The sequence below is a fragment of the Pelodiscus sinensis genome, chromosome 1 (genome assembly GCF_049634645.1).
Source record: "Pelodiscus sinensis isolate JC-2024 chromosome 1, ASM4963464v1, whole genome shotgun sequence".
NCBI classification, from domain to species: Eukaryota; Metazoa; Chordata; order Testudines; family Trionychidae; genus Pelodiscus; species Pelodiscus sinensis.
In genome coordinates, this window is record NC_134711.1 from 138,594,333 (window position 1) to 138,621,676 (window position 27,344).

The 27,344-nt window shown below is 45.6% G+C and overlaps 1 protein-coding gene and 1 long non-coding RNA gene across 10 annotated transcripts; one reads left to right on the forward strand and one right to left on the reverse strand.

The window, feature by feature from the left end:
- Positions 1-1,280: 1,280 nt before the first annotated feature.
- ING4 (inhibitor of growth family member 4) lies at positions 1,281-27,340 on the forward strand. Of its 9 annotated transcripts, XM_075903959.1 has the most exons (10): positions 1,349-1,406; positions 16,011-16,086; positions 20,272-20,299; positions 23,952-24,023; positions 24,216-24,382; positions 24,654-24,768; positions 25,136-25,244; positions 25,684-25,831; positions 26,168-26,229; positions 26,508-27,340. In XM_075903959.1, exons 4-10 carry the CDS (start codon positions 23,996-23,998, stop codon positions 26,545-26,547), a joined length of 669 nt encoding a protein of 222 aa, XP_075760074.1. In that variant the 5' UTR covers positions 1,349-1,406; positions 16,011-16,086; positions 20,272-20,299; positions 23,952-23,995; the 3' UTR covers positions 26,548-27,340. The 9 variants fall into 9 exon arrangements, with proteins under 9 accessions (XP_075760060.1, XP_075760063.1, XP_075760072.1 ...); XM_075903945.1 differs by lacking the exons at positions 16,011-16,086; positions 20,272-20,299 and adding an exon at positions 7,636-7,783 and having other exon boundaries at positions 1,281-1,406; XM_075903957.1 differs by lacking the exon at positions 16,011-16,086 and having other exon boundaries at positions 1,311-1,406.
- LOC106732091 (uncharacterized) lies at positions 8,608-14,990 on the reverse strand. Its single transcript, XR_003089570.2, has 4 exons — positions 14,851-14,990; positions 11,304-11,391; positions 10,232-10,556; positions 8,608-8,745 (listed from the first exon to the last, which is right to left on the reverse strand). It is a non-coding gene; the product is annotated as an uncharacterized LOC106732091 (long non-coding RNA).
- Positions 27,341-27,344: the final 4 nt, after the last annotated feature.

Here is a 27,344-nt window from a genome sequence, read left to right on the forward strand (position 1 = left end):
AAGGACAAATCAAATTTCAGAACAGAAGGGGGATGAGGGTGGGAGGTAATTAGTCATAGTTGTATTTCTAGCATACCTGATAGGACTTAGCCTGGGATCAGGGCATAAGAATTGCTACATGTGTAAGAAACCTATGACAGTCAGTGACCCTCACTAGCTGGGTTGTGGATACGCATATTAGCAACACTTTCAAGCCATGCATGAGGGAGGGGGACATTAGATTAAGAGCATTCCTTCCTGAAGCACTGTTGACACCAACACTGGAGCTGCCAGCACTGGATTCCATAAACAGCACTGTGGACTCAGAGCAGGGTCCTCAGTTGACACTACAGACAGAGTGGTGGAAACTCACCTGCCCACCACCGTCAACACGAAGAAGAGCAGGAGCCTTTCTCTTGCTTGAGAGGGCAGGAGGTGGGCCTCAACCCGCAAAAGGGTGGCTCATCACCTGCAAGTGGGAGTTGAGCCCTGGCTTTTTCTGAGCAGGATAGCTCTCCTAGGGATAAGTCTGTCACCCTGGGATCCTGGCACAGGAATCTGGCACTTGAAGATGCCATGGACTCCAGGGACACTTAGGGTGGTGCACATTTTGTCTCTCTCAGCACCACTCACACCATCGAGGGCAGGAACCCAGATCTCAGGATAAACCTGTTCTAGGAAACTCCCCCGACAGCTCTGCTCACCACCTCAGGGAACAGCCTAACACCACTCACCCGCCCAGAGCCAGTGCACTCTGGACTCACAGTGGCTGCCCAATTGACCTCTGGACTGTAGGCTCTGCTCTGCAGGTGTGAGATGCTGGTTACTGAGTGGGTGGCATGGTGATAAGAGCCATGCTCAGCCCTGTGACCCTGGTACCCCAGAAAGAGAAGTCAATCCCCACTGCACTGGTGAGCAGGAGTCCCCCAGTGTCTGGGAAGCCTGATAGCACTCCCTGCATGTCACCATCCCTGCCAGTGGCCCCCGAAGGCTGGCCGTGAGCTGGCGAAGAGGGGGGCCTCTACTTGGGCACTGCACGCCGCGGCGCTCAGGGGTGGCAGACTCCCTGTGTCATGTCCTCAGGCAGTTGCCCCCGCCAGGCTCTCACTGCCGGGAACCACGATCGCTAAGGCCCTTCGGCAAATCCTGCCTCGCTCTGACGCGCCGCGGCCGTTATCGCCCAGCAACGGACTCTGCGGCCACAGCCGCGCCCCCCTCCCCAGCCAGCCGTTGCGCTGTGTTCAAAAAGGGCGCCCCAGGCGGCCGGAAGCGGCCCTGTTTTCCACGGAAGTACTTTCGGGCAGGGGAGGAAGTGACGCCATGTGGGACGGAAGGACTGAAATCACCTGGTTTCCGGCCCCGGTGGGAAGCGGCCGTGTTGCGGCCCAAGATGGCGGCGGGGATGTACCTGGAGCACTACCTGGATAGTAAGAGGCGGGGCGGGCTGGGGATGGCCGTTGCCTGTAGCCGCGCTCGTGCGGAGCGACGCGCGCGCGGACCGAGTCGGGCCAGAGCCCGTGCGCGGCGGGCGGGGATGAAAGAGGGGCCTGGCCCTGCGGCCCTTTGCCCGCGCTGCTGGGGTGGCGCCGCTCGCGGTTCCCGCTCTTCCTGTGGTGTCTGGAGCCCGGCCCCTTGTGGTCTGGGTCGGGCCCACACACACACTTGCCCGAGGGGCCAGACCCGCCTCAGGGGCCGCTGGCCGCCTCCTGTCTGCGGCTTCTCGTTTGCACCTTTCCTGCTGGTCTCCCCTTCCACAGCGGGCTTGTGCTGCTGGGGGGTGGGCGCTGGTTTGGTTCTGTTCCTTGTGCCACGCGGCACCCGGCTTGTGGAGCGCTCTGCTGGTTGTGGAGGCCAGTGCTGTAACGGTTAAAAACTAGATAAACCAGCGGAGTGTGGGGCCGACAGTGGCTACTAGCCAAGATGGTTGGTGATGGAACTCATGCTCTGGGTATCCCTACACCCTGCTTTGGGCATACCTGCAGAAATGGTGAACCTAGCCTCCACTTGTCTGGAAATGGGTGACAGGAGAGGGCCCTCTGGGGCATCTGGCATTGACCACTGTCGGCAGACAGGATACTGGGCTAGATGGACCGTTGGTCTGACCCAGTATGGCCGTTCTTGTGTACACCTCTAACTGCCAGAAGCTGGATGTGGACACTTGATTGCCTAGACTCTTAATTCTGAAGCATCTGGCACCAACCACTGTTGGAGGACAAGATACTGGGCAATATGGATTGTTGGTCTGACCCAGTCTGGCTGTTCTTACGTTCAAAAAGTAGATTGCTCTTGCCAAGCTCCTGCAAGAGCTGGGAGCCATATAGCTGGCATTGGTGCATATGATGGTTAAAGCTACATTTTTTTCAGGGAGGTTCAGAAATCAGAGAACTTATGACTTCCAGTGACCTCCATTACTTCAACCCACAGTGGCCAGGAGCTGCTGAGTACCCCTACCCTTAGGCATCAACTCTGTAGGTGCTTCAGCACTTGCAGGGGAAAAATTGTTGGGTGCTGAGTACCACCCAGTAGTCCCCATATCCGCTCCCCCTCCAAATCTGAAGTGCCACCTGCCTGCCCGCCCATAGGCCCTGCAAATCATTGCCTCCCCACGCCTCCCTCCCTGCATCTCCAGCCTGCTTCAATCAGCTGTTTAGCAGAGTTTGAGAGGCTGGTGGGGTAGGTGTGAGGAATGTGTGCTCAGGGGAGGGAGCAGGACTAGTCCAGAAAAGAGGCTGTGTCTACACTGGGCCACTTATTCCGGAAAATCAGCCGCTTTTCCGGAATAAGCTGCGAGCTGTCTACACTGGCCCTTGAATTTCCGGAAAAGCAACGAGGCTCTACTCTACAAAATCAGCCGCTATTCCGGAAAAGCTACGCTGCTCCCGCTCGGGCATAAGTCCTTATTCCGGGACACTGTTCTGGAAAAGGGCCAGTGTAGACAGCCAAGTAGTCTTTTCCGGAAAAAAGCCCCGATCGCGAAAATGACGATCTGGGCTTTTCCGGAAAAGCATCTGTGGCCAATGTAGACGCTCTTTTCCGGAAATGCTTATAACGAAAACTATTCTGTTTTAAGCATTTCCGGAAATTCATGCCAGTGTAGACACAGCCAGAGTGTTCAGAGGGACTTTGGAAGGGGTGAAGTGGGAACAGAGCCTGGGGCAGAGCTGGGGGTTAAGCACCTCCCAATACTTCGGAAACTTGGGGCCTGTACCCCGGCTGCCTGTAGGGGGGTGAGGTGGTTAGAGCTCCACACAGGCCACCTCAGGTCTAGGAACCCCAAAGCTTAGCTTCCCATTTTGTCATGCGTTATTTTTAGTAAAAGCCACGAACAGGTCATGGGCACCTGTGAATTTTTCTTTATTGCTTGTGACCTGTCTGTGACTTACTAATATCTGTGACAAAATCTTAGCATTTAGTGATATTTTGGATAAAGAGGAGAGAAAGTAGTTGGATTTCAAACTCTGCTTCCTAGAATTGACTAAAGGCATATTATTTTCCTGTTTCTCCCCCCAAAAAAGCAGTATGGAGAGTGGATGGTTGTCAGTGTTTTTTTCTCTTCACTATATGGGTGGGGAGAATTTGGTGAGCGAAATTCCACTGTACAGCCGCTCTCCGATTTACGAACCAATACTTGGTCCGTAACTCGAAGTGTTCATAACTCGGATCCCATATAGTTACATGGCGACCGCGCTGTTCGTAAATGCGGATCACCGTTCGTAACTCGGATCCGCATTTACAACTGCTTTGGTCGTAAGTGTGGATGGTTGTAAGTGGAGCTGGTCGTAACTCGGGGAGTGGCTGTATTTACAATTCTTATGTTTGTATAGAATTTGATGCAGCTGGTTTTTTGTTTTGTTTTTTTTACTTGAAAGGTTTAAAATTTTTCTTGCTTGTTTTTTGTTATAGGGAAAGTGGTTACAGGTGAAGCTGGTAGTACCATCTTTAAGATTGCCTGATACTTGCTATTTAAAAGACTGTCCTTTTCAATTGCTTATAAGTTTACTAAACTTGATCCATTTTTGAGGAAAATTCTTGAGCTGATTTTTTTTCTTTTTAATTTAAGCTAAAATAGCCCAGTTGCTTCAGAGAACAAGTCTAGGAGAAATTTTTTTTAATTTAAAAAAAGATAAATTAGCATCCTATTTTTAGAAAGTGTTAGGGTCGGGAATTGCCCTGGTTACTAGAATTATGCCTTTTGCAAGCCTGGATAAAATTCATCCAAATGTGCCAAGTTACAAGCCTTTGGAGAGGAGGGGGGTCTGTTCAGAGGTGCATGATATAAACTTGTTGGAACTTAACAGCTAAATTTTCTGAAAATTCTGTCAGTGCTGAGTATGGTATAGCTTGGAGTTATAGGGTGCTATAGTAAAAGAAAGGGAGAAAAAACAAGGGAGATTAGAGAAAGAATTTAGGAAGGGAAGAGTCTGGGTGACTGTGGGAAGAGAGAAAGCTGGGGGAGGAGAAAAGAGCTTCTTGTTCTGTGAAGTGGAACTGTTGTACATGTAAGTGAATTCTTGGAAGAGCCTGTGTGACAGGTCCCTTATGTGTAGAGGTAGTCTGTGTGTGTGCTGTTTGTGTTTTCTTGATTTGGCAGGGATGGGAGTATAGGAAGGCCAGAGAACATGACTTTTTTTTGACTGGGGTGCATGAGAAAAGTGACTGTTAGAAGTGACAGATGAACATGTAATCGTGTGGAAAGGGATGCAAAAGAATTATTTTTTTTGTAGTAACCAAAAGACTCTTGAAGACTGGGTCCTCAGTGTGTTAGGTGAGGGGCGGGCAATGATTTTTCATTGAGGGTCACTTCAGAAATTTTTGAAGTGGCCCCTGGCTGCCCTGGAAGGGGCAGAGCTTCAGGCGGAAGGGGTGGGGCCAGGACACTTCTGGGCTTCCCCGTCTACAGACCCTGATTAGTTTGGGGGTGGGGAAGCACACACAATATTTGACCCCTCCCCAGAGAGAACTGCCAGCTGTATTGAACTGCTGGTGGTTCCCTCTAGGTACCCCTGCCCCTGGCGGTGGGAGGAGACTTCACATGCTCCCCCCACCACCTCCAGGTCAATCAGAGCCTGGGGAGGAGGAGCACGTGAAGTCTCTTGCTCCCTGCCCTGCAAGGGAGCACCTGTGCTTAGTCAGCCACCAGCTGAGCAGCAGCTGGCAATTGACTTCAAGAGCTGAGCCCCTTGCAGTGCTGGAGGAGACTTCATGCACTCCCACCATGCCCCTAAACCCTTATTGGACTAGGAGAGCATGCAAAATCTCCTCCTACCCTGCCCCCATCCTGTAAGGAGCATGCAATGCCTAGAAGTGCTGTACCCCTCGCATAGGGGGGAGGAGACTTCACACGCCTCCCCACAGGCCCCGATTGGCTTGGGGGCAGGGGGAGCAGCAGGGCCTCCATGGATCAGATCAACTCACTTGGTGGGCTGGATCCAGCCCGTGGAGGCCCTTTTACCCACCCCTGTGCTAGGCACTGTACAAACATGTATGATCAAATATGATCCCTGCCATGCAAGCCTCAAGTACACATGAAAGTTCCACTGATGACATTTCCTCCTACCCATGCTTCTCTGGATGCCCATTGATGAAAATTACCCATTTTTCTGCATTAGTGGGAATTACAGCTGTGTAATACAGCAATTTCACTTTCATGGCAAGTAGTCCTGCTGCTGTCTTGTACTACAGCTGTCAAGATAGATTTGTCCTACCTTTCTACACTTTTATATTCTGAGGTCATCTCAACTAGAGGTCACCCTTGAAGACACCCTGTTCTGACAGCACTTGCTAATGTACAGCTCCCATTCATATGCTGCTTTTGAAAGCACTTTCACAACCAAATTCAGCCTTCTTTGGTCATTATACTTTGCATATCTGTCTGGAACCATGAGATGTTTTAAATGCTATTAGGGATATGGAGCATGGATTGTGCCATCTGGGAAAATCGCACCAGAATGCAAATACATCCAAGCCCCTGCCTTGACAGACTGTAGAACTGGGCTACTTTCTGAACAGTGTAGAGTGAAGGGTAAGGAGCTGTGACAGAGCCATAAAAAAGATCCCATTGGCAACTCTGGAAATGCCCACACAATCTGCAAGACGCCTATCCATTCAGTATAGGTTGCTTGCAAACAGTGCTGACCCTGTCTGGAGGCTCCACAGAAGAGTGCTGAGAGGCCTCATGAGGTAGAGCAGTAGAAGGCTAGCACTGACCTGTCTACTCAAAAGCCGCTTGATACTCATGGTCTCCAGGACAATGCCATCAGTCAGGACCTACTCCAGATGCAGATACTGGGATACATCTACCTCAGAGATAACAACGAAGACAGCATACTAGGAAGATGAGGGGCCCACAGCCAGTAAGTTTTTATCGTAATGTATAAATGTAGCTTTTTTGTGTTGCGAGGGAGAGTGAAGGCAGGGCTTTGAATTTTATCCCAGGTTTGCTTTGCCATTTTCTGCTTTTGAAATAGATAAACATAGCTATGCCATTTGGAAACTGTTCCATTTTTCTTCCTCCCTGCTCTGCTCCATCCTCTATCCTACACCTTCCAAAATGCTGCTGAGACAAATTGTCCCAGCCTCTCCTCCTTTCTCCATGCACACCCATCCCTTCCTACACTACTTCTTTTCGATTCCTGACACTTTTCATTTTTTATCTGCCAGTGCCCAGGTGATTGGGTACAAAAATGGCAAACAGTGGCAGCAAAAAAAATAATTCCAGTATAAATGGCCCATGATGTGTCATAACCTAAATATAGAAGCAATTTTGAGAGTACAAAGATTAAACACACAGTACCTGCCAGCCTGTCTGCTGTCCAGCAATTCATACAAAGCTAAAAATACTGTAATATAATTGCATCTTTTGAGTTATATTAAAACATCATGTTAATACAGCATCATAAGCAATATCATTTGTGGTCTCAAGCCTGTGGTTTAACTGTATGCATAAAAATTTAATAGAGAAAATCCATGAAATGACAGTACTTCTGTGCAAAAAAATAAGGGTTCAATGGGCATTATTGGTTATTGTATTAGAGGAAGTCACTTAATAAACCTGTTAGTGCAGTGCATCATACGTGTTAAGAGATGATTAATGTAATCCTGATTTTTCTCATGTCTCTTGGCATATCAGAGAATTTCTAATACAAGAGGAGTTCTAATTTGGTATGCATAATCCTAGATAGTGCGTGTTTCCCCCATCCCTTCCATTCTGTAGTAGGATAGATTTTCTCACTTATCAAGCAAAAAATCTGGCAAAACCACCTCAACAGAAAACCTCGCATTCTCCCTGGCTGGCCCGTACCCATCTTGAATAGTATCTTCTTTGCCTTTTGGGACTTTGCATCAGGGTAATTAATGTCTTCCAAGGCCAGGATTGCAAGTCACATACAATGCATCATGTTCCCGCACTCGACCAACTCTTTAAAGTAAAGATTGGCATTGACATGGGGATAAACATTCTTTTTCCAGGAAGCATATAAAGGCTGCTTTCCACCTTGATCTGGGTGCCAAGTTGTTTGGGGATTATGGTAAACTAATGTGAAAATGCCTTTCCCCCTCCCCCCAAAAAAGGGGGGGGGAGGGGGAAAGAGGAATGCTGGGTTTCCATAGCTATTGCATTCACAATGGTTACTGACTGATCTCTGTTTTTTTGGACAGTACCTTCAATAGACATACCTTACTAGAAAGTTCCACTGATGCTTGCTGCCTTACAAATTGGAGCACAAGAGAAAGAACCAATGTGAAATGATACTGGCCTGGGACTCAGGATATCTGGCTCAGCTACAGACTTCTTTTGTGATCCTTGGCAAGTTGATAAATATACTCTGTGCCTCAGTTCCCTATTTGTAAATTAGGGATAAATCTTCCCCACCAGTGTTTTGAAGATAAAGCCCACTAACAATTGTATGGTGTCTGGTATGGTAATGAGGGCTGCATAAGTAACAAAGAGAGATTAAAAAACTCATGGTGGAGTTGCAACAAACCACACAGAGGACTTGGCTGTGTGGAGATGAGCAATTAATTGAGAGTGTGTGGGACAGGAAAAAGACAGTTCTTTGAAGCTGATCTAAGCTGGGGGTGAGGAAGGGGGGAGAGAAGAGAATGTAAGAAGAAATGCTCACCTCAGTTAGGAAGCACACAGTTGCTGGAGATCATCATTACTCAGGCAAGCTGCACCTCATTTTGTGCTATAGAATATGGAGATTGGAGCTATTGTGAGGGCCGTTTTACTTTCCCCACTAGGTCCCAGTCGTTCTTCCACCAGTTCAATGCTCAGAACAAGGAGAACCACTTAATCTGTGGCTTATCTGTCAGAAATTATCTTTAAATGTATGTGAATGCACTGTGTGCTTGAAGTCCTGATTGTGTTTAATAAAATTTGTGCTATTTAATAAAGCAGTAGTGGTGTTCTTGGTTTTAAAATACAGGTACTCAGGTTTATTTAATAGCATTGAAATACATATAAACCAGAAAATGGGGATTTCAAGATAGGCACCATCTTTTTGTTATGCATTTGTATAGTGCCTAGAACAATGACACCTGAACTGTTTACTTGGGACCATAGGCACTTCTGCTATACAGATAATTCAGTGTATCTTCTACCGGAACATAATATGTTGTTCTCAAAGTGTAGGCACAGAGCCTTTTTGACCATGGCACTTCTGCTGGCAGCATTTTGAACAGTGGATTGCAGGTTGGGCTGTTCAGATTTGATAAGTAGCTTTTGCATGTCTTGTGTCCAGTCATCAGCAATTACTCCTTTAGTCTCTGTTGGTGTAAAAACAACATACAGCAATAGTACGAAAGGCATCCCAGACCAGTATATCTGTTAGACTTTTCCACTTCCCCTTCAGCCTACCAAATGCACTCTCTACAACCATTTTTCTGTGGCTTAGGTTATAGTGAACTAATCTCTTGTGTTCCTGTTAGGATTTACAGTAGTTTTATAAGACAGAGAAGCAAGGTTGTGCAGGTTCATCCAGAATAAGATGGGTCCATTTCTTCATTCATATCTGTAGCCCAGTAAGGGAAGAGAACTTCTTGTTTCATATTTGTAACACTGAATATCTGAAGATTCCGGTATCCTGGATTTATCTAGCCCCAACCAGTATTAATGCTCATGAACTCCCAGGGTCTTCAGACAAGATTTACGTGGAGAATTCCCCTTTCAGTAACTGAATGGCAAGAGCTGATGAAGCAAACAGAATGGGCACATGGGTCCTTTCACAATTAGGATATTTTCATACACAATAGTGAGCTCCTGTATAACCTACCTTGATTACATGATGCAGTATCAAGTGCTGAATAGTTTTATATACATTTTACACTACAGCTCCAACTGTGGATCTTACATCATTGAATTGGTTTTCCACTAACTGGTAGCAATTGTGATTTTGACTCCAAATAGTGCCAGCTTCCAAATAGTGATTCTTGACTCATTTTTCTATGCTGAGAGGTGCACACATTTTGGTCCGTGGCCTTGCTTCATCAGTGCCCTCAATACAGTGTGAAGATTTGAAGCTTTAATCATCCTAAATCTCCAGGTTGCCCATGCTTGTTGGCTGGAGAATACACTAGCATCCCATCAAAGGCAGTTGATCAAAGAACACTAGATTTTTGTTGGTCTGTGCAGATTCAATTTCTGGGTCTCTCTGAACTTCTCAAACAATTTCAATAATTCTCAGTCACCAGAATTGGTACTGAACACTTTCAGATATTCCAGGACCTGCTTTTCAGTCTCAGTAATTGACAGGGGCACAGTGTATCTCCTAAGCCATTTCACTGTGACAGTTGTTTAGAAATGGGACTTCCATCAGCTAAACTCCAGGAGACAGTGAGAAGATTGTAGAAATTAGGCCTTTCTTCCCACAATTTCTCTGGCCTCCTGGAAGTATCTCACAATCTGAAGCAAAAATTACTTGGGATACCACATACTTAAGAGAAGTGCAAGGAACCCTGGCCTGCCTATCTATCTATCGCACTGCACTGCACTGGGATGGAAGCAGCACAGCACTGCTCTATGAATATAAGTCTCAATAGCTGTATATCTTACCCCAAAGCAGCTATAACAGTGTGGGCATATGCAATCAATGTAAGATACACTAATGGAATTTTTATGTGTAGACAAGTCATAATGTAACACAAGATACAATAATGAGTGTGTAGAGAGCTATGTAGGATATATACTTTAAGGTTTGGCATGTCTTTTCTCGCCAATGCAATACCTCGTTGAGTGCTCCGCTGTTGTTCTTACCTGAATTTGGATGGTGAGCAGCATATATACTCTACGTAGTGATGTAAGTAGAGAGAGATCCTGTCTAGGCTAAAGAATATGAGGCTCCTGTTAGGGGAAACAAGAGGGGATTGTGCAAGAGAAGAAAGTGGGGGAAGTACAGGAAACTGGAAACAAGAGGAAAAGAAAGATAGGCAAAACTGGAGGTTGATAATGTGGTTAAGTAAGAAAGTAAAGCAATATAGAAAAATAAAAATGAAGGGGATGGAGGAAGAAGTGAAGAGTTTCTAATTTTGTTTTAATGTTGTATGGTATAGATGCAAGGCAGGGAAAGATAAGGCACATGCTATAGGTACAAAAAAGTTAATGGAGAAGGCAAAGGAGAAAGATGCAAGGGAGATACTTTTAAAAAGCTTTTTACTTTATATAATTTGTGATGTTTTATTGCCTAATGGGTTTTTTAATCAAATAAAATGTGCTGATTGGGGGAATTTTAGGGCCAGAAGGGGCTATTATGATCGTGTCAGAATAACACGGGACATAAAATTTCACACACTATTTTCCTGCACCAAGCCCAGTGTGATGAATAGGGTAGGAAAGGTGGTAACACCCTTTTCTGGTCATTCCAATCATACACTTAACAGAAGTCTTTTCACAATCTTGAGATCCAACCCTAATTACCTTGCTTGTAAGGGTTAAAACCATAAATTATGGGTGGGGAACCTCAGGTCCGGGGGCCAGATGTGGCCCTCGACTTGCCAGATTTCGCCCCTGAGGCTCAGCTCCCCCCCACCAGCATTGGGGAGCCTGCACTGGTGCACAAAATCGACTAGGCTGGGCCCCCTTAGTCTCTGGTGTGCAAGGGGAATGTGGGGAGTTTTTCTCCTCAGTTGGGGGCCGCAGTGAGGGTTTTTCCCCCACTTCTCACTTGTCTGGCCCTCAACTGATTTTTCCGTGGGACAGTGGTCTCCAACCCCAAAAAAGTTCCCCATCCCTGCCATAAATGGTGGGTCCTAGAGAGTCCCCAAGAATGCTAAGGAAGCAGGAAGTGTGTTGGCAGGAGAGCCAATGGAAACTGAGTGTAGGCTTTTACCTTGGGAGCCGTGACCTTCCTGTTGCTATAAGGCAGAAAACCCAATGTGGAGAATCCAGCAACATCCATTTCTGAGGAAGGACTAGATCTGGAAATCACAGATATGTGAGTAAAACAGGAAATGTTTAGTCAGATGCAATCTGGTTATTTTCAGGTTTGTTGGACTTGTGTTGAGCACATGTAACTATCCCTTACATTATAACTTTTCAAAAACTGAATCTTAGAGAAGCAATTTTGTGTGTTTTAATCCTTTTTTTAAAGTTGCTTGGTAACACATAGCAACCAAGAAATGTTCCCCCAAGTGCGTGCATGTGTGTGTCAGTGGCTCAGTCTCAGATGGTTCCCCCCCCCCCCCCCCCCGTAGTGTCTAGATACATTCCACATCTTGGCCCACTGCCTCCATTGTTACTGGAACCCATTGAAGAAAAGGAGACTGGAGAAGAACCTCTAGATACTCCCTCTGCCCCAATATCTCTTCTTCCTTAAATGAGGTTATCACTTCAGAGTCAGCATTGTGTCCTTCTGATGACTTTTAAAGTTTTTCAAGAACTCCATTAGGAGACTAGCCTCATCCTTGATGATAAAAAGAGAACTTGTGCAAGACAGTTTGTGCAGACTGTTGATTTGGATTGCCCTTGCCATTAATAAAGCCTCACTGGAACCTCTGAAGACCTTTTAGCAGACAACTTGCTGTAGCCCACCCATTGCCAAACAGACAGGCTTTGTGTTCCTCAACAAGACTTCAGGTATTTCTTTAACTGTCCCATTACAGACTCAATGATCACAGCAGCAGATGAATGTTTGAGGCAACTTCAACCCAATAGGAGACTGGATCTTTGTGGGAAGAAGGCATATATGATTGTGAGCCTTCAAATGAGTGTGTCAAATTATTTGTCACTGTCTAAATATACTTTATTAACTTATCAGCAATTTCAAAAATTTTGGTCAAACTGCCCGAGCAATTCTTGACCGTAGTTTTGTAATGTCATCTCATGACTTGTACATCTCTCCATCTAAGCTATGTCTACACAACAAAGTTTTTGCGCAAAACCAGCTATTTTTGCACAGAAACCAGCAGAGTATCCACACCTGAAGTGCATTTTTTGCACAAGAAAATCAACGGAACAGAGGGCTTTTGCTTCCACGAGGAATAACTCCTTTTTGCGCTACATCTCTTTTGCAAAAAGGCAGGTGTGGACCCCTATGGGAAAAAGCACACGTGCTCTGATGGCCATTCTGTGAATGGTCATCAGAACTTTCTTGCGCAAGAGTGTCTATGCAGTGTGGATGCTCTCCCGAGCAAAAGCACATCACTTTTGTGATGCGCTTTGATGTCTGGACATGTTTTTGCACAAGAAGTTTTTGCTGAAGACCTCTTCCACAAAAGGCTTTTTGCGTGAAAACCCTGCAGTGTAGTCAAAGCCCTAGCGATTTATGCATCAGACAGAGTAAGACATAGGGGCATAGGTGGTCTGGCTTAATGGTTACAGCTGGGTGGGTGTCCTCAAGTCAAGGACAGCCACAAGATGGCGGTCAGCAAGCAGGGACTGCAGTAATTACTAGAGCTGGAATTAATAGGCAGGAGTCCGGTTAAGAGTCAGCTTGGGTCAGAGATCAGAAATGGTGGTCATGACACTGGAATTGGGAGTCGGGGTCAGAGTTGTAGGAGTTAGAGACTGGAGATCGGAAAACAAGGTGAAGCCTTGAGTTGCACCTGGTCAGAAATCTGTGTGACTTCCTGACAACTTCCTAGGACACTCTCCATGGTTAAATAGTGAGCATGAGCCAGTCAGAAGTCTGCAGGATGCTCTTACTCTGGACCTTTTATGGGATATGTCTCATGGTGCCTAATCTCTACAGGGCTGATTGTATATGGCTCTGCATGGTCTCCCTGTATTTGTGTGAGAACACCAGCTGTAATAGACTTCACAGACCTTGGTTCTAGCCCAGGAGTGGGAAAAATCTGTCTCATGGGCTGGCTTCAGCCAGGCACCATCTTGTAGCTTGGCAGGCCCCTCAGGTAGGCTCCCTGCCCCCATATGCCGCTCAGGGTGGCTGGCTGCAGGAGCCATATGCTCTCTGTGTAACATGAGCCAGGGAAGGGGGGAGGGGCCCTCGCACATTGCCTGCACCACAAGTATGGCCCAGGCAGCTCCCATTAGCCAGTTTTTGACCAATGGGAGCTGCAAGATTGTGCTCGGGACAGGAGCAGTGCGCAGGTCCTTTGCTCCCCCTCGGTGCTTACAGCATTCAGAGAGCACATGACCCCCACAGCCAACCACTTCGAGCAGCATGCAGGGGTACAGAAGGCAAGGAGCCTGAGAGTCCCACTGGGATGCTTGCCAGGAGCTGCCTAGGTAAGTGCCTCCTGGCCAGAGCCTGTATCTGACTCCTTAGACCCTCTGCTCCCCCTCCTTCACTCCATTCCCCAGTCCAGATCACAACCCCCTTCTAGACCCTGCAACCTCTCCTGCACGTCTCAATGTCAGAATCTTCTACCCCCTATCCCGAGTTCCTTTCTGCACCCAAGTACTGCCTCCATTAGTGTCATGGAAAAATGTGGCCCTTGACCACTTACCAAATTCTTGAAGTGCCCCCCCCAATCAAAAATTATTGCCCGCCTCTGTTCTAGTCCCATTGATCTTCATAGTTGGCTATAGCCATTTCTATGAAACATTCTTCTTGGTATCAGGCCTCCAGTATTCAAAAAGAGCTTCAAAATACAGGGGAAGTTTTACCATTTGAGGATACTAAACTGTTCTCCCAGAACACCAACTCTTGCGGAGCTCTTTGTTTGCTTGGTGTGTACATCCTAGTGCAGAGTGTCCCCACTATATGTCCAAGATACTTTTAAAAAAAGTGGATGTATAGTGAAAGGACATAGAGCAGGGAATTTTTTCCCCATGCTTGACTTCTGTTTGCGTGATTGGGTTTGGGTTTTTTGTGCAACGGAAGAGCGGGGAATGGGAGCACTGAAAATGAAACCGTTCCCACAAGCATCAACAAAGCTAATGCGGAACCAACATATACCAGGGTGACTTATAGCAGAGATGCCCTATAACAAAAAGTAAGCAGTGTAAGTCCCAAAAGCAGTATAAACCCTATTATCAGCAGAAGCCTCTAGATGGAGTTCTAAGTTTTCTATGCATCATCCACCAGCATTATCTCTAACAGGCTTTCTCTACACAAGATGTCAGTGATTTTTGAAACCAACTTAAAAGCTGAGATCTTTATTGGCCCACATCTGGGCAGAACTTATAGTATTAGTGTCAGTAAAAACACGGATTCCGTTTTCCTTAAAGCAAAGCTTTGTATTCTTTCAAAGATGTTTTTCATTTGAAAGAATCACAGGCAGGCAACAAAAGGCTATGCAAAAGGCTAATAAGTCCTAGGTCCCCAAGCAGAAGCCCTCACTAGCTCCTGGGCTAGTATCCTAAATGGCAAACAAAGCAGCTGTGGGCTTCTGTTTCTTCTGAAACACTTCATCTGTCAGGTATTTCCTAGGACAGAGTGGTAGCTACCCTGAAGCCCTCTAGCTCAAACTTACCTGATACAAGGGTGTTGGTTGATCTGGGGCTTCTTGTTTTATCATGTCACCAGTCTCTTTTTAAATGTTAAATTGTATGGAGAATGAGCATAGGATATTTTCCCATACTTGTATCCTTTTTCAAAGGAGTCACATGTTCCTGAAATATGCCACACTGGCATTTCATAACTTGTTTCTCTGATGTGTTTGGAAGGGACAGTAGGGATAGATTGACATTTACTTTCTCATCAATCATTCACCTGAGCTCTAGCTGTTGTGCTGTCTTAGAATGTCATTTGACCCTGAACTGTCTCCTCTAAGGTCACCATTTACATGTTTTTATGAGATATGTTTGGTGAACATGACAGTCCATGATGTCCATAGTTCTCTGAGAAGTACAAATACACACACGGCCCTTGATTAAACATCCAGAGTACATAGTTGTACTAGCGTTCAAGTGTACTATCAGTACTCTCAGTAAATTTCCATATATCCTGTCTGAGGCAGAGAATCCTGCTCCCAGAATCCTCAAGTAAATTGAGATTTGCCAGCCTTGAGTCAACCACAGCAATTCATAATACCCAGCACCATCCCAACAGTCCCTTCTCAATATCCAGTTACTAACAGTGATTTTGATATTACAACAACAACACCAATTATACCTATTATTTTTGGGCCATGTGTCTCCTTTTTAAGTTAAAATGACATTTTGCAGTCTTCAGTTGTATAATTTGGCAATTAAATTTTTAAAGGGTCCCTGTAACGTTTGCTTTTTCTTATACTGTTTACATATTTGATGCACAGGAAAAACAACACTGTTATTCCAGGAGTCAAAAATACAATTATCCATTGATTCCCACACCACTCATTACATGACACAAAGTGTCATACTGGGTACTTATTTGAGAATCTATATCTTTTACAGCTTTTTCAATCATCTTGTATTTTCAAGCAAGTGCACTTTTTATACTTATTAGAAGATTTGTTGTCTGTTCTGATTTAGTGTTCGCACGTATGTTGTATTTCCATGTCTTAATCTTTATCATTTCCTCTATTTCCTCTAAATTTGGTAGCATCTATCTGGGTTGAGGTATATGCTTTTATTACCTGGGGTGTCATTGGTAAATTTATATTGGAAGTTAATTATTTTCCCCCTGCATACACCACATTCCTCATTCCAGGTACCAATGCTGCCTTTGCAAGATCTTGAAGATCAAATGGGAAGACAGGCACACTAATCTCAGTGTTTTGGAAGAGGTAAAGACCACCACTACTGAGGCAATAATCATCCGTCAGCAACTTTCAAAACAGGTCCTGTTTTCTCAGCTGAAAGAAGGATACTGTAATGTGCAGGGCTTAATGAACCGCGGTGAAAGCCGCTTGCCAGCCCCGCACTGCGCATGTGTAAGAGCCGCATTTTGCATGCACGCGTTGCCGGTAAATGGGGCACTGGGCTGAAATCTACTCTCCAAGGGGCTTTCTCCTTTGATTAAACTCTACTGTTTTCAGCACTGCAGTAAACCTGTTCATGGAACTGAGTTTACAGATCAACATACAAAAATCAATCTTTTCCTCTGTATGGCCAACCTCAGCTTGATAAAGGCCAGAGCATCCCATGCTGCAACACAGGTTCCACACCTTGGCCATGCTTATAGAGACAGCCCTCAAATATCAGCCAAATGCTGCTTCCGTCTAGGGCACATGGCAACAGGCACAGATGTGATACCTCATTCCAGACTTCAACTGCAGTGCCCCCAGATGTGATTCAGCTCAGTCTAAAGACTGACTAGACATAGATTAGACTGCCACTACCCACTAAGGGTGTGTCTAGACTACATGCCTCCTTCGACGGAGGCATGTAGATTAGCCAGATCGGAAGAGGGAAATGGTTTCACGAGGCTTACCTGTGTCGATGAAGAAAGGCTTCTTTGTCGGGGCATCGCGTCCAGACTCCCCCGATCTGCCGACAAACAGCTGATCGGCAGATCGGGGCAGCCATTTAAATTTAAATGAAGCCGCGATTATTTTAATCGCGGCTTCATTTCCCTCTTCCGATCTGGCTAATCTACATGCCTCCGTCGAAGGAGGCATGTAGTCTAGACACACCCTAAGATAAAAAACTCTAGACTGGTGGAAAAATCCAATGAACATTTGCAAGATGATTCCCTTTCCTCAGACTTCTCTGATGTTACCACCAAAATCATGCCTCGTAGTTTGGCTGTGCACTCCATCCAAACTAAAAACACTGAGCAAATGGTTAGCCCCAAAAATGTTCTTCCATATGGACCTCCTTGAATTCAGGGCAGTCAGAAATACCTATATCCATCATCCCACTGACCAAGGAACACACACAATAACCTTAACAGACAACATAGGACAGGACAAGGAGTAATGGGCTTAAAGTGCAGCAGGGGAGGTTTAGATTGGACATTAGGAAAAAATTCCTAACTGTAAGGGTGGTCAAATATTGGAATAAACTGCCAAGGGAGGTGGTGGAATCTCCCTCTCTGGAGATATTTAAGAACAGGTTAGATAGACATCTGTCAGGGATGGTGTAGATGGAGCTTGGTCCTGCCTTGAGAGCGGGGGGCTGGACTCGATGACCTCTTGAGGTCCCTTCCAGTCCTATTATTCTATGATTCTATGATAGCATGCATAAATTGGCAGGGAGGAACCAGGTGCTCTCTCTACTCAGAAGTACTAAAGTTATAAAACTGGTGCAGTTCCCACATCTACCTTCTGGGAGTACAAAACTCAATGGACAGTTGCAATTGCAAATTCCCCCATGATCATGAATAGAAGTTAAACCCAGCAGTGCTTCATGACCTATTTAGGCAGTGGGGGGCACCAAGTGCAGGAATGTTTGCCACTTACCTGAACAAGAAATGCCAACACTACTGCTGCGGAGCAGAAATAGGGGAATGCTTGGGAAATGCTCTTTTTTCCCCATGAGACAGGGACCTTTTCTATGCCTTACCCCAGTTTCCCCTGCTCTCAGGAGTCCTATTAAAAGTAATTATACATCATACTGATTGCTTCCACCTGTATAAAACAGATTTGATATCCTCACCTAGCATGCTCAATCTCTCTTCAGCCCACTCCATCTGTTGCAGAACAAAGGATGCACTCTACATCCCAAGCTGAGGATACTTTTCCATCAAGCTCTTTTATTCTGGATCATAGAAAGCTCCTGCTGAAGGGAGACGCAAGAAGTATTCCTACACAGTAGAAGATCCACTACATGTCATTCTTGTATACTCAGGTTTGGTGTATTTCACAACAAATTTCCCCAACATACACTGCTCTGCCAGTGGACCTAGACTATGTACTAATTCTCAGAAATTCAGGGTTCACTCAGAGCTCACCTAGCAGCAGTAGCAACTTTCATCAACAAGTTGTGGGATTCTCAATGCTCTCATGCCAACCACAAAACAGTTGTATAGTATAGGAAATCTTTTTATATAGGAGTATAGTAAATCTTTTCTCCCAATCCTGCCATCCCACTCCTACATGGGAACTAAGTCTAGTGTTGAAAGGCCTGACTAGACTTCCCTTTGAGCCTGTGACTATTTGTTTGCTCCCAAATCTGTCAATGAGAGTGGCCATCCTGGAAGGAGAATAGGGGAAATAGCAGCTCTGATGGCACATTCCCTCATACAATATTCTTTCCAGACACGGTCACACTCGGATCACATCTGCAGTTCACCCCCAAGGTGACCTGTTGTTTTCACAGAAATCAACTGAACCTTCACACAAACCTTCTTACCTTCTACTCTAGCCTCACTGTGATAACAGGGAGTCTGAACTACTACACACTAGATGTTATGAGAGCCTGAACCCTTTTACTTGGATAGACCAGAGGCATTTAGAAAGTCTCCCAAGCGTTTTATTTCTATGGCAGAGAGATCCAAGGTCTCAGTAGTATCAACTTAGGGACTCTCCAAATGGCTCTAAAACGGTATTAAAATATGCTGTCAGGTTTGCAACATAACACCTCTATCCAATATTCACACTCACTCCATGAGGTTGGTCTGCTTCTCAGTTGCTGCTGAACTGGCAACATAGTTGTGTTTCCATATATATGCAGAATATTATACAATTACTGGAGAATCGGCTTCTGATGCCATCTTTGGTTCCACAGTATTTTCACCCGTAACTGACTCAAGTAGAAGCCCCTGCCCACCATTGAGGATACAGCTCAAGCGTCACCTGCACTGAAACACCCCATAGAGAGGCTACTTGAAGAAGAAGAGTTGCTCACCTTACGTAGTAATGATGTTTTTTTGAGATGTGTCCTCTTGTGGGTTCTCCACAACCCACCCTCCTCCTCTCTACTTTGGAGTTCTTTCAAGGACACTGTGGTAGCGAAGTAACTGAGGTGGTTTGCCTGCATGCACTGGTTAACCTTGAGGTGGGACAGCACATGTGCAGGCCAAACTGAAAGTGCTGCCGAAGTTCTCTGATTAGTAGCGAAGGGACACAAGCATACCTACAGATAGATACCCACCGGGAGGGGCGTCTTGAACCATTGTTTCCGCACAGGGTGACTAACTTTCCCTTGATGCTTGTTTATTGGAGTTTGACAATTAAATGATCTGCAGGTTCCGTTTGTGCCAAGCATGCTGAAGCCCAGAGGTGGCTGGGGGAAGAGACATTCTGCAAAGGGATATGTGCTAAGATTGGGGACAGAAGAGGGCATGTGGCAGGAACACTGGGAAATAAAGGTGTTGAGGGCCCTCATTAGACCTTGGGTAGAATCCAGGAGTTTTGATTCTCAACTTAGCAAATAGCTGTGAAACCTACTAGCAAAGGGTGTATAGTACTCTGTAATCATTGGTTCACACATGGCATAAACTCTTACTGCTGCCGCCAATCATTGCTTTAGCTCCAGTGATAAAGTGTCTGTATTGTGGCTTTAAAGGTACCAACCTTTCTGAAGATGCACTTGAGGAATCAGCATAGTTTCTCGTTATGAAAATTTTACTTTTGAAGTTTTCAGTGTTTAAAAAAATTCTATTAATATTAATTAACAAATACAAAGGTTGCAAAGTCACACCCTCTAACAAATGTCAGAACTAAGGTTGTTCATGCAGTCTTAGTCTTAATTCCACCTTTTGTGTATGTGTGCATTATGATATAGTCTTTAATTACAGAATCATGCTATTTTTTCCATAGGGTATCTTTATCATTCATAGCACAGGCAGAGCCTGCTCTGGGAGTGGACCCATGATCGTGTAGTGAATTAGATTGTTGTCTATATGATCCCTTAATTGTTGCAGAAGTTGGTGTGTAGAGAATGAGGTAGGGGATTGCAGAATGAAGAAAGGGTGGTCTTACGGTTTAGTCAGTGGATTTTGTTCCTTTCTCTGCCATGGAGTTCCTGTGTAATAAAAATAAGACTTTTCAAAGGTGGTCACTAATTATGTGTCCTTCATTTTCTAGGTGCCCAACTTGAGAATTTGCGCATGTGGTAAGCGCTCGCAGCTGAAGTCATTGGGAGCTGTGTTTTGAACATATGAAGTTCTATAAAAATATTAAGTACTGTGATTGATGTACCAGGCCTTGGGTGTCTTAAGTTGAGCACCCGGCACGAGCAGATACCTTTTGTACTTTCTGAACCTCAGTTCCTGATCTGTTGAATGGCAGTAATAATAACTCCCTACCTGATTGCAGTGTGGTGAAGATACACTGTGAAGCATTCAGATAGTAATGAGAGCTATAGAAAAGCCCATATGGAAATTAAGAATTCTGTATTTGGAACATAGTTTGACTAATGTGCAGTAAATAAGGCCTGGGACCACACATTAAATGAGGATGAAAATAATTATTGAATAACTACCCATCATTGAGCACTGTCCATCCTGTGCACTGAATGAGGCAAGCATCTTGTGCAATAAATAATATGTGATCATGTAATTAAAGGCTGTGGCGTAAAGATTGAGGTTACAGAGGCAATCTAGGCTAGCTTTTCCTAATTTTTTAATGCTTGACTGTCCACTGTTACCTTTCTTTTAATGTTGTCCTTTCCCCCTTATTTATATGTAATGTATGGTATAATATCATGACAACTTTTCTTTCTATCTGTACACTTAAATGGCCTATAGTAACTGAGCTACTGCTAGCTGTTTGACACATTCTCTCTGTTCCTTCCCAGCATATTGAAGAGATGTTTTGCTCTGTTCATAAGGACTTTGCTTGTGTGCAAATGATTGTTTGTGTCTGCATAATTAAATTGAGGTTGAAGAAACAGGTTCTGAACACAGTGGGTATGTCTATACAGCAATTAATAACCCATGGTTGGGCCAGATCAGCTTGCAGGGCTGCAAAATTGTTGTATAGCTGGTTTGGGCTTGGGCCCAAGTTCTGGGACCATGTGAGTGGAGACGATCCAGAGCCCACTTTCCCACTAGACACTAACTCTAGTGGGAGTTACTGCCCTGCAAGCCCAAGTCAGCGGTAGTCATACTTATCTCTTGCCAGAGTGAGTTGCAGATTTATAGTTTAACTTTTTTGAGAGTTCTGTCTTCTGCATTCACAATCCTTCCCCAACAGTTGGCAGCTTAATTGTTCGAGTTGTGATTGTTTCTGTTCTGGGAATGCATGGCCATGGAAGGAGGGTTGGTTTGTCATGTTGCTGTGACCAGTCCTACAGAAGGCTTTGAATATCAGAACTCAGACCTTGATTCAGATTCTGAATTCAGTGGAGAGCCAGTGCAGAGAATGGAAATGTTTTTGTGGTCTCCTGTGTTGCTGTGCACACAAGATGCTGCATTTCATACCAAATAGAGCTTTTTCAGATCATGTGATTTCATCCCTTACTATAGAAAGCAATAATCAAACTTGTAGGTCGTGAGTCCCAGAGTCACTGGTGCAAATTTAGAGTTTTATTACATATATGTGGTACAGTCCAGTTACAGAAGAAAGTGGGCATTTTTCACCTGAATATGTGTCTCTGGGCAACAAGTTAGGAGTCCAAGAGAATCTCTGTGACTGTGGGTTAACTAACAAGAAGTGATGATTAAAAAGAACATAATGGAATACTGAGTTTCACAGCATGTCTGATATGGTAATAACATTTGGTAGTTAGGATATATGTTGTGCTTCAAAACTTCCAGGAGCTGAACAGAGACTATGGAATTAGAGCATAACGTAGCAGGCAGAATAGACTGAAGAACAGGAATCTTAGACTCAAGGTTCATGTATTCTAGTTCCAGGTTTACGCTGATTTGCTCTGTGAACTTGGACAAGTATCTTCCCAGCTTGACCTTTAACCATCTGTAAAATGGAGAAATTAATACCAATCCTTTTTTGTGGCACTTTGAGTACTTCAGTGCTTTGAGTTGGTTACATGAAAAGTACTATTTTTAAAATTATTTATTTAATATAAAATCATTTTAGGATTGGCATGTTAAATAGTTTAGACAAGCTAAATTTCATCAAGTTGGACTGATGAAATACATCCCGGAATACTGAAGGCACTGATTAAGGAGACTGAATAATCACTATTCAGCTGATAGTGATTATCTTTGAAAACGGGAGATTCCAGAGGACTGGAAGAGGGCAGATATAGTGCCAATCCATACAAAAAAGAAAAATAAGGACAACCAAGGAGTATTTACAGGCCATTTATCTTCAGTATCTGGAAAGATAATGGAACAAATAATAAAACAATCAGTGTGTAAACTCCTAGAAAATATTGCGATAAGTCAGCATGGATTTGTCAAAAACAAATCATGTCAAACAAACCCTAATAGTTGTAAGAATAGTAAGCCTTATGAATAGGGTGGATGTGGCAGATGTGTTATATCTTGACTTTTATGAGACTGGATACTCGGTAGAATTGGAGGATAGGATTAACATCCAAAATGATCTGAACAAATTGGAGAAATGGTCTGAAATAACTAGGATGAAATTCAATACAAACAAATGCAAAGTACTCCACTTAGGAAGGAATAGTCAATTGCACACATGCAAAATGGGAGTCAGGGCAGGAGACTGGGAGGTGTGGGGGGCTTTGAATGGAGATGCCGGAGTCAGGGCTGGGGGTGGGGACCTCAGAGAGGGGGTTGGGTGTGTGATTGGGGCTCAGGGCAGGAGGTTGGAAGGTGCTAGAGTGAGAGCAGAGGATAGGGGACACAGGGCAGAGAATGGGGGTACAATAGTCGGGGAAGGAGGCTAAGGGGTTGGGGATGGGGGGGAGCTTACTGGGGCTGATCATGACTATTCCAGGGGCAGCTTTTCCCAGAGGACTGGGGTTGCACTCCCCGGCCAGCAGCTCCTCCCAGGAAGCCAGGGCTGCAAGGGTCAGCTACAGCGTGTCCAGGTGGAGGTTTTGGGGCTTAGCCTCCAACTCCCCCCCAAGCACCAAAACCTCCACCTGGACACGCTGTAGCTGACCCTTGCAGCCCTGGCTTCCTAGCTTCCCGCTTTTCCCGTTCCAACATTGTTTGGGGCCACTTACCTGGTCTGGTGGCAGGCCAATGTGGAGTCCTGTCCCCAGCTGGCCATTCTCCTGATGGTAAGTTGTCCCCAGTGGTCACTCTCCAGTATTGCTGTCCTCTGATTAGCCTCCTCCCTTTCCATGTTATGGAAAACAGTCCCATTTCAGGCACATCTGATTTTCCTGGCACAACCAAACTGACTTTTCTTTAAGTTAGGCTAAGAGGAAGCTGCATAGCAAATTTGGTGGTCCTAGCTTTTGTCCTTTAGGAGGAGTTCTTGAACAAATGGACTTGGAGCCAGACAGATGCACTCTAAAAAAGAGAGAGAGAGAGAGATACTGTCCCAGCCACTACTCTTGCTCCTGACCCACCTTTTCCATGAGACCTGCAAGAAATTAGCTACATAATGATGTCTTCACTGATGGGCAGTTGGAAATTGTGCCAATTTAGTGGACTGCGGTAAGATTTACCAAAATAACAACCCGATCTTGTGAGCCCACCAGACTCTAGGCTTCCCATGGTCTCATGACTGAATTGGCATCTTAAAGAATACCTGCTGAATTACACCAGAGTCAAACTGACAGAGAATTAAGAGGTTGTTAAATACTAGATCTGGTTACTATAAATACTTATTGGGTGAACAGGGACCTGATCTCCCCCCCCCTCCCCCTCTCTCTCCAGGCATTGAGAACCTGCCGTTTGAATTGCAGAGAAATTTCCAACTCATGCGAGATCTGGACCAGCGAACAGAAGGTGAGTGTCAAGAATGAGGCCCGAAGTAATCTGCTTGCGTAGATGGGGAGCCTGGAGCTGGCCAGGTTTTCCTTCCCTTGCAGGTGGTGTTATGACAACAAGGCAGAGCTGGGAGCCTACAGCTACCTGAATCTGCCTTTCCTACCAGAGGGCACTGGGATATTTTTGACCATGAATCTGGTCTTGTTTCAGACCTCAAATCAGAGATTGATAAACTGGCCACGGAGTATATCAGCAATGCACGGACTCTGTCTTCGGAGGAAAAACTGGGGCTTCTCAAGCAAATTCAGGAGGCCTATGGGAAATGCAAGGAGTTCGGGGATGACAAGGTGCAGCTGGCCATGCAGACCTATGAGATGGTACGAAGAAGAGAGAGGGAGCAGAGTAGTGTCTAGGGGTTATAGCATGAAGGGCTGGGAGTCATGACTCACTAGTCACAACCTATTCATAGTGCTGGGTGGGGTTTTAATGCATTTGGAAATCCTTTGCTCCAGCCCCAGCATGGATGCCTGTCTCCTGTGTAGACACCACCTACAGTTGTCTCTCTGCTGAAACCCTTTCCCCTGTTCTTTCTAGGACTTTCAAGGTTCCATCCCATAATAATACTCTGGCTTACTGTCATATTTGCAGGTGGATAAGCACATCCGCCGGCTAGACACAGACCTTGCCCGTTTTGAAGCCGACTTGAAGGAGAAGCAGATTGAGTCAAGTGACTATGACAGTTCCTCCAGCAAGGGCAAAAAGAGTGAGTCCCAGAGTCCAGCCACAAACTGATATGGAGGGGCCCAGGGAGCATGGAAGTGATGGAGCTGGAAGGGAGCAGGAGATGAGGATGGCAGGAGATGACCCAAAGACACTGAAGTTGGGGTTTGAGAAGGAGCTAGAAGCCCAGCAAGTGACAAGGAAGTGATCCAGGAATGATGGAGAATTGTGCTGGGGTGTCACAGAGGCGATGATGGATGTATGTAGACCAAAGACTATGAAGGTGTGGAGGCAGGTTGTGTTAGTTCTGTAAAGGGGGCTCATATATAGGTCATATATAATATAGGTCATATATCTGTCTTGATGAGTGGAAGAGTTTAATGCTCATTTATTTTCCCCCATCCCATCAGAGGGCCGGGCCCAAAAGGAGAAGAAAGCTGCCCGTGCTCGCTCTAAGGGGAAAAACTCTGATGAGGAGGCACCAAAGATGGCTCAAAAGAAGCTGAAACTCGTCCGCACGTGAGTGACAGGGAGACTTAGGGAATGGGGAAGACCAGTGGATCCATCAAAGTTCCCCTTAATGAGAATCAAACCACAAGTCAAATCCCATCCTTTGTTCCCCTGGCTCCACCCAGATCAGGCCAATTGGTTCCTCTGTCCCATTTGTCCCTGTTGTGCCTTGGAACAGTGAGAGCAAGAGCTTGGGTATCATGTCGGGGACTCCTAGGGAGTGAAATATCCGTCCCTCCACAGGCAGGTAAATGCCTCGAAAGGTCAGGTCCTTGCTGGGAGGACAGGACCTGGGATAGTGGGTTCTGCATGTGTCGTACATGAAGAAGGGTCTGTTTCTGTGTCTGCCATGCTAGAGGCGACAGCATAAGGAGCTTCCCCAGGGTGAAGTGAGGGGTGCCCCTGCCTTGGGGATTTTGCTGACCTTATTCCTCCTTTTCCCCTGCAGCAGCACAGAGTATGGGATGCCTTCAGTGACCTTTGGAAATGTGCACCCTTCAGACGTGCTGGATATGCCTGTGGATCCCAACGAACCCACCTACTGCCTGTGCCACCAGGTCTCCTATGGGGAGATGATTGGCTGTGATAACCCTGATGTAAGAGACTGGGCTTAGAGAGAACGGGGGAGAGGCACTCCTACTGGGAGTCTAATTCTGTTCATGTGGGCCCTGCTTATGTGGGGGATTCTCATTTTAGAGAGACCCTTAGGGGACAGACTTTAGGTACGTCTGGGATCCATGAGGAGGGAAGTCTTAAAACAGAATAGGAATTCAACGAGTTTCTCAATCCACTTCTCCAATCCTGTATATTGATGTTGTCACTTATGAGGAGACTATGTGATTGCCCACTGGGGGCGGGGTAGCTCCCAAAAGACTCAGCAGGGGAGGAAACTCGACTGTACAACTGACTCTGTATTCTCCATTCCACATTAGTGTTCCATCGAGTGGTTCCATTTTGCCTGTGTGGGCCTGACGACAAAGCCAAGAGGGAAATGGTGAGTGGGTGCTGAAATAAGGCCTTCAGAGGTTTCAGTGGGCTATGCATCACTGGGAAGTCCCATGAGTTCCTGGAGAGATGTTCTGCGGTGGGGTGACTATGGATGTTAGGAAGTGTTGGGATTGCATCTCAATGAAGAGTTATTGGGGATTGGCTTTTGTGGGTCTTCTGTGTGTGTGGTTGTATTTGGGGGGTACTAAGGAGGGTCCCATAGGCTTTGTGTATTGATAGGCCCTCCCACCCATGAACTTCTCCTTCTCTCTCCTTTCACTCCAGGTTCTGTCCTCGCTGCTCCCAGGAGAGGAAGAAGAAATAAAATCCCTTGTGCAGTGGCCAGAGTCCCATCTCTTCTGCCAGGGCATCATCAAGGATCTCCTAGCCCCTGGGGTCTTGAGGTTGGGGGGAGTCTTGTCCTGTTTGTGGTTCGGGTGACCTTTGAATGGCCTGTGCCCTCATGACAGTTCAAGTGTGTTCTGTATCCCCTTCTACCTTCAAATTCCCCTTGGCGGTCCTTTTTGAGTGCTGCTCTAGAACATGTCTCTGAATCCCAGAGGGAAGGAGGATAGCTAGGTGGCCCCCAGACTTTCAGGGGTAGGATGGCCCCATTTTCCTTGTTCACCCTTCACCCCACTTAGAGTCTGTTGCCTGCATCTCTTCTTGGGGAAGCCAGATTGAGGAATTACCTGAATGCCCGTGGGCAGGAGGTAAGTCTCCCGAAATGTCATAGGTTCCTAATTTTACTAGATCTCTCCTGGGTGTGGTGGTAAGCAAGCCACCTCTTCATTTGACAGTTGGCTGAAAAGACGGATCCCTTAGTCCTTCACTGCCCTACCTTACATTCCACTATTACCTTCAGTATCAAGTGATCTCTGTTGTATGTGGGAGAGGAGGAGGTTTGGTGATAACCTGAGTCTCATTTATTCCCCTTCTGAGGGAGTATCTCAGGAATGAGTAGCATACTGTGTCTTGCAGGAAAGAGGAAACATTTGTGAGCTCAAGCGGTGTTGCCTATGTACCACTTGTGCTTCTCCCCTAGAGTCCCCATTCCTTTTGTTGTCCAAAATCCCCCTTGTAAAATATGGAATTAAATAAAAACCCATTGAAACAAACACC

Bases quoted from the DNA above. Each gene is read 5' to 3' on its own strand.
- ING4 (XM_075903941.1), top strand. From the start codon at position 16,189: ATGAACCGCGGTGAAAGCCGCTTGCCAGCCCCGCACTGCGCATGT. The intron at 16,234-20,271 runs GTAAGAGCCGCA...TTCATTTTCTAG, and splicing joins CAGCCCCGCACTGCGCATGT to GTGCCCAACTTGAGAATTTG. The intron at 20,300-23,951 runs GTAAGCGCTCGC...CTCTCTCTCCAG, and splicing joins CTTGAGAATTTGCGCATGTG to GCATTGAGAACCTGCCGTTT.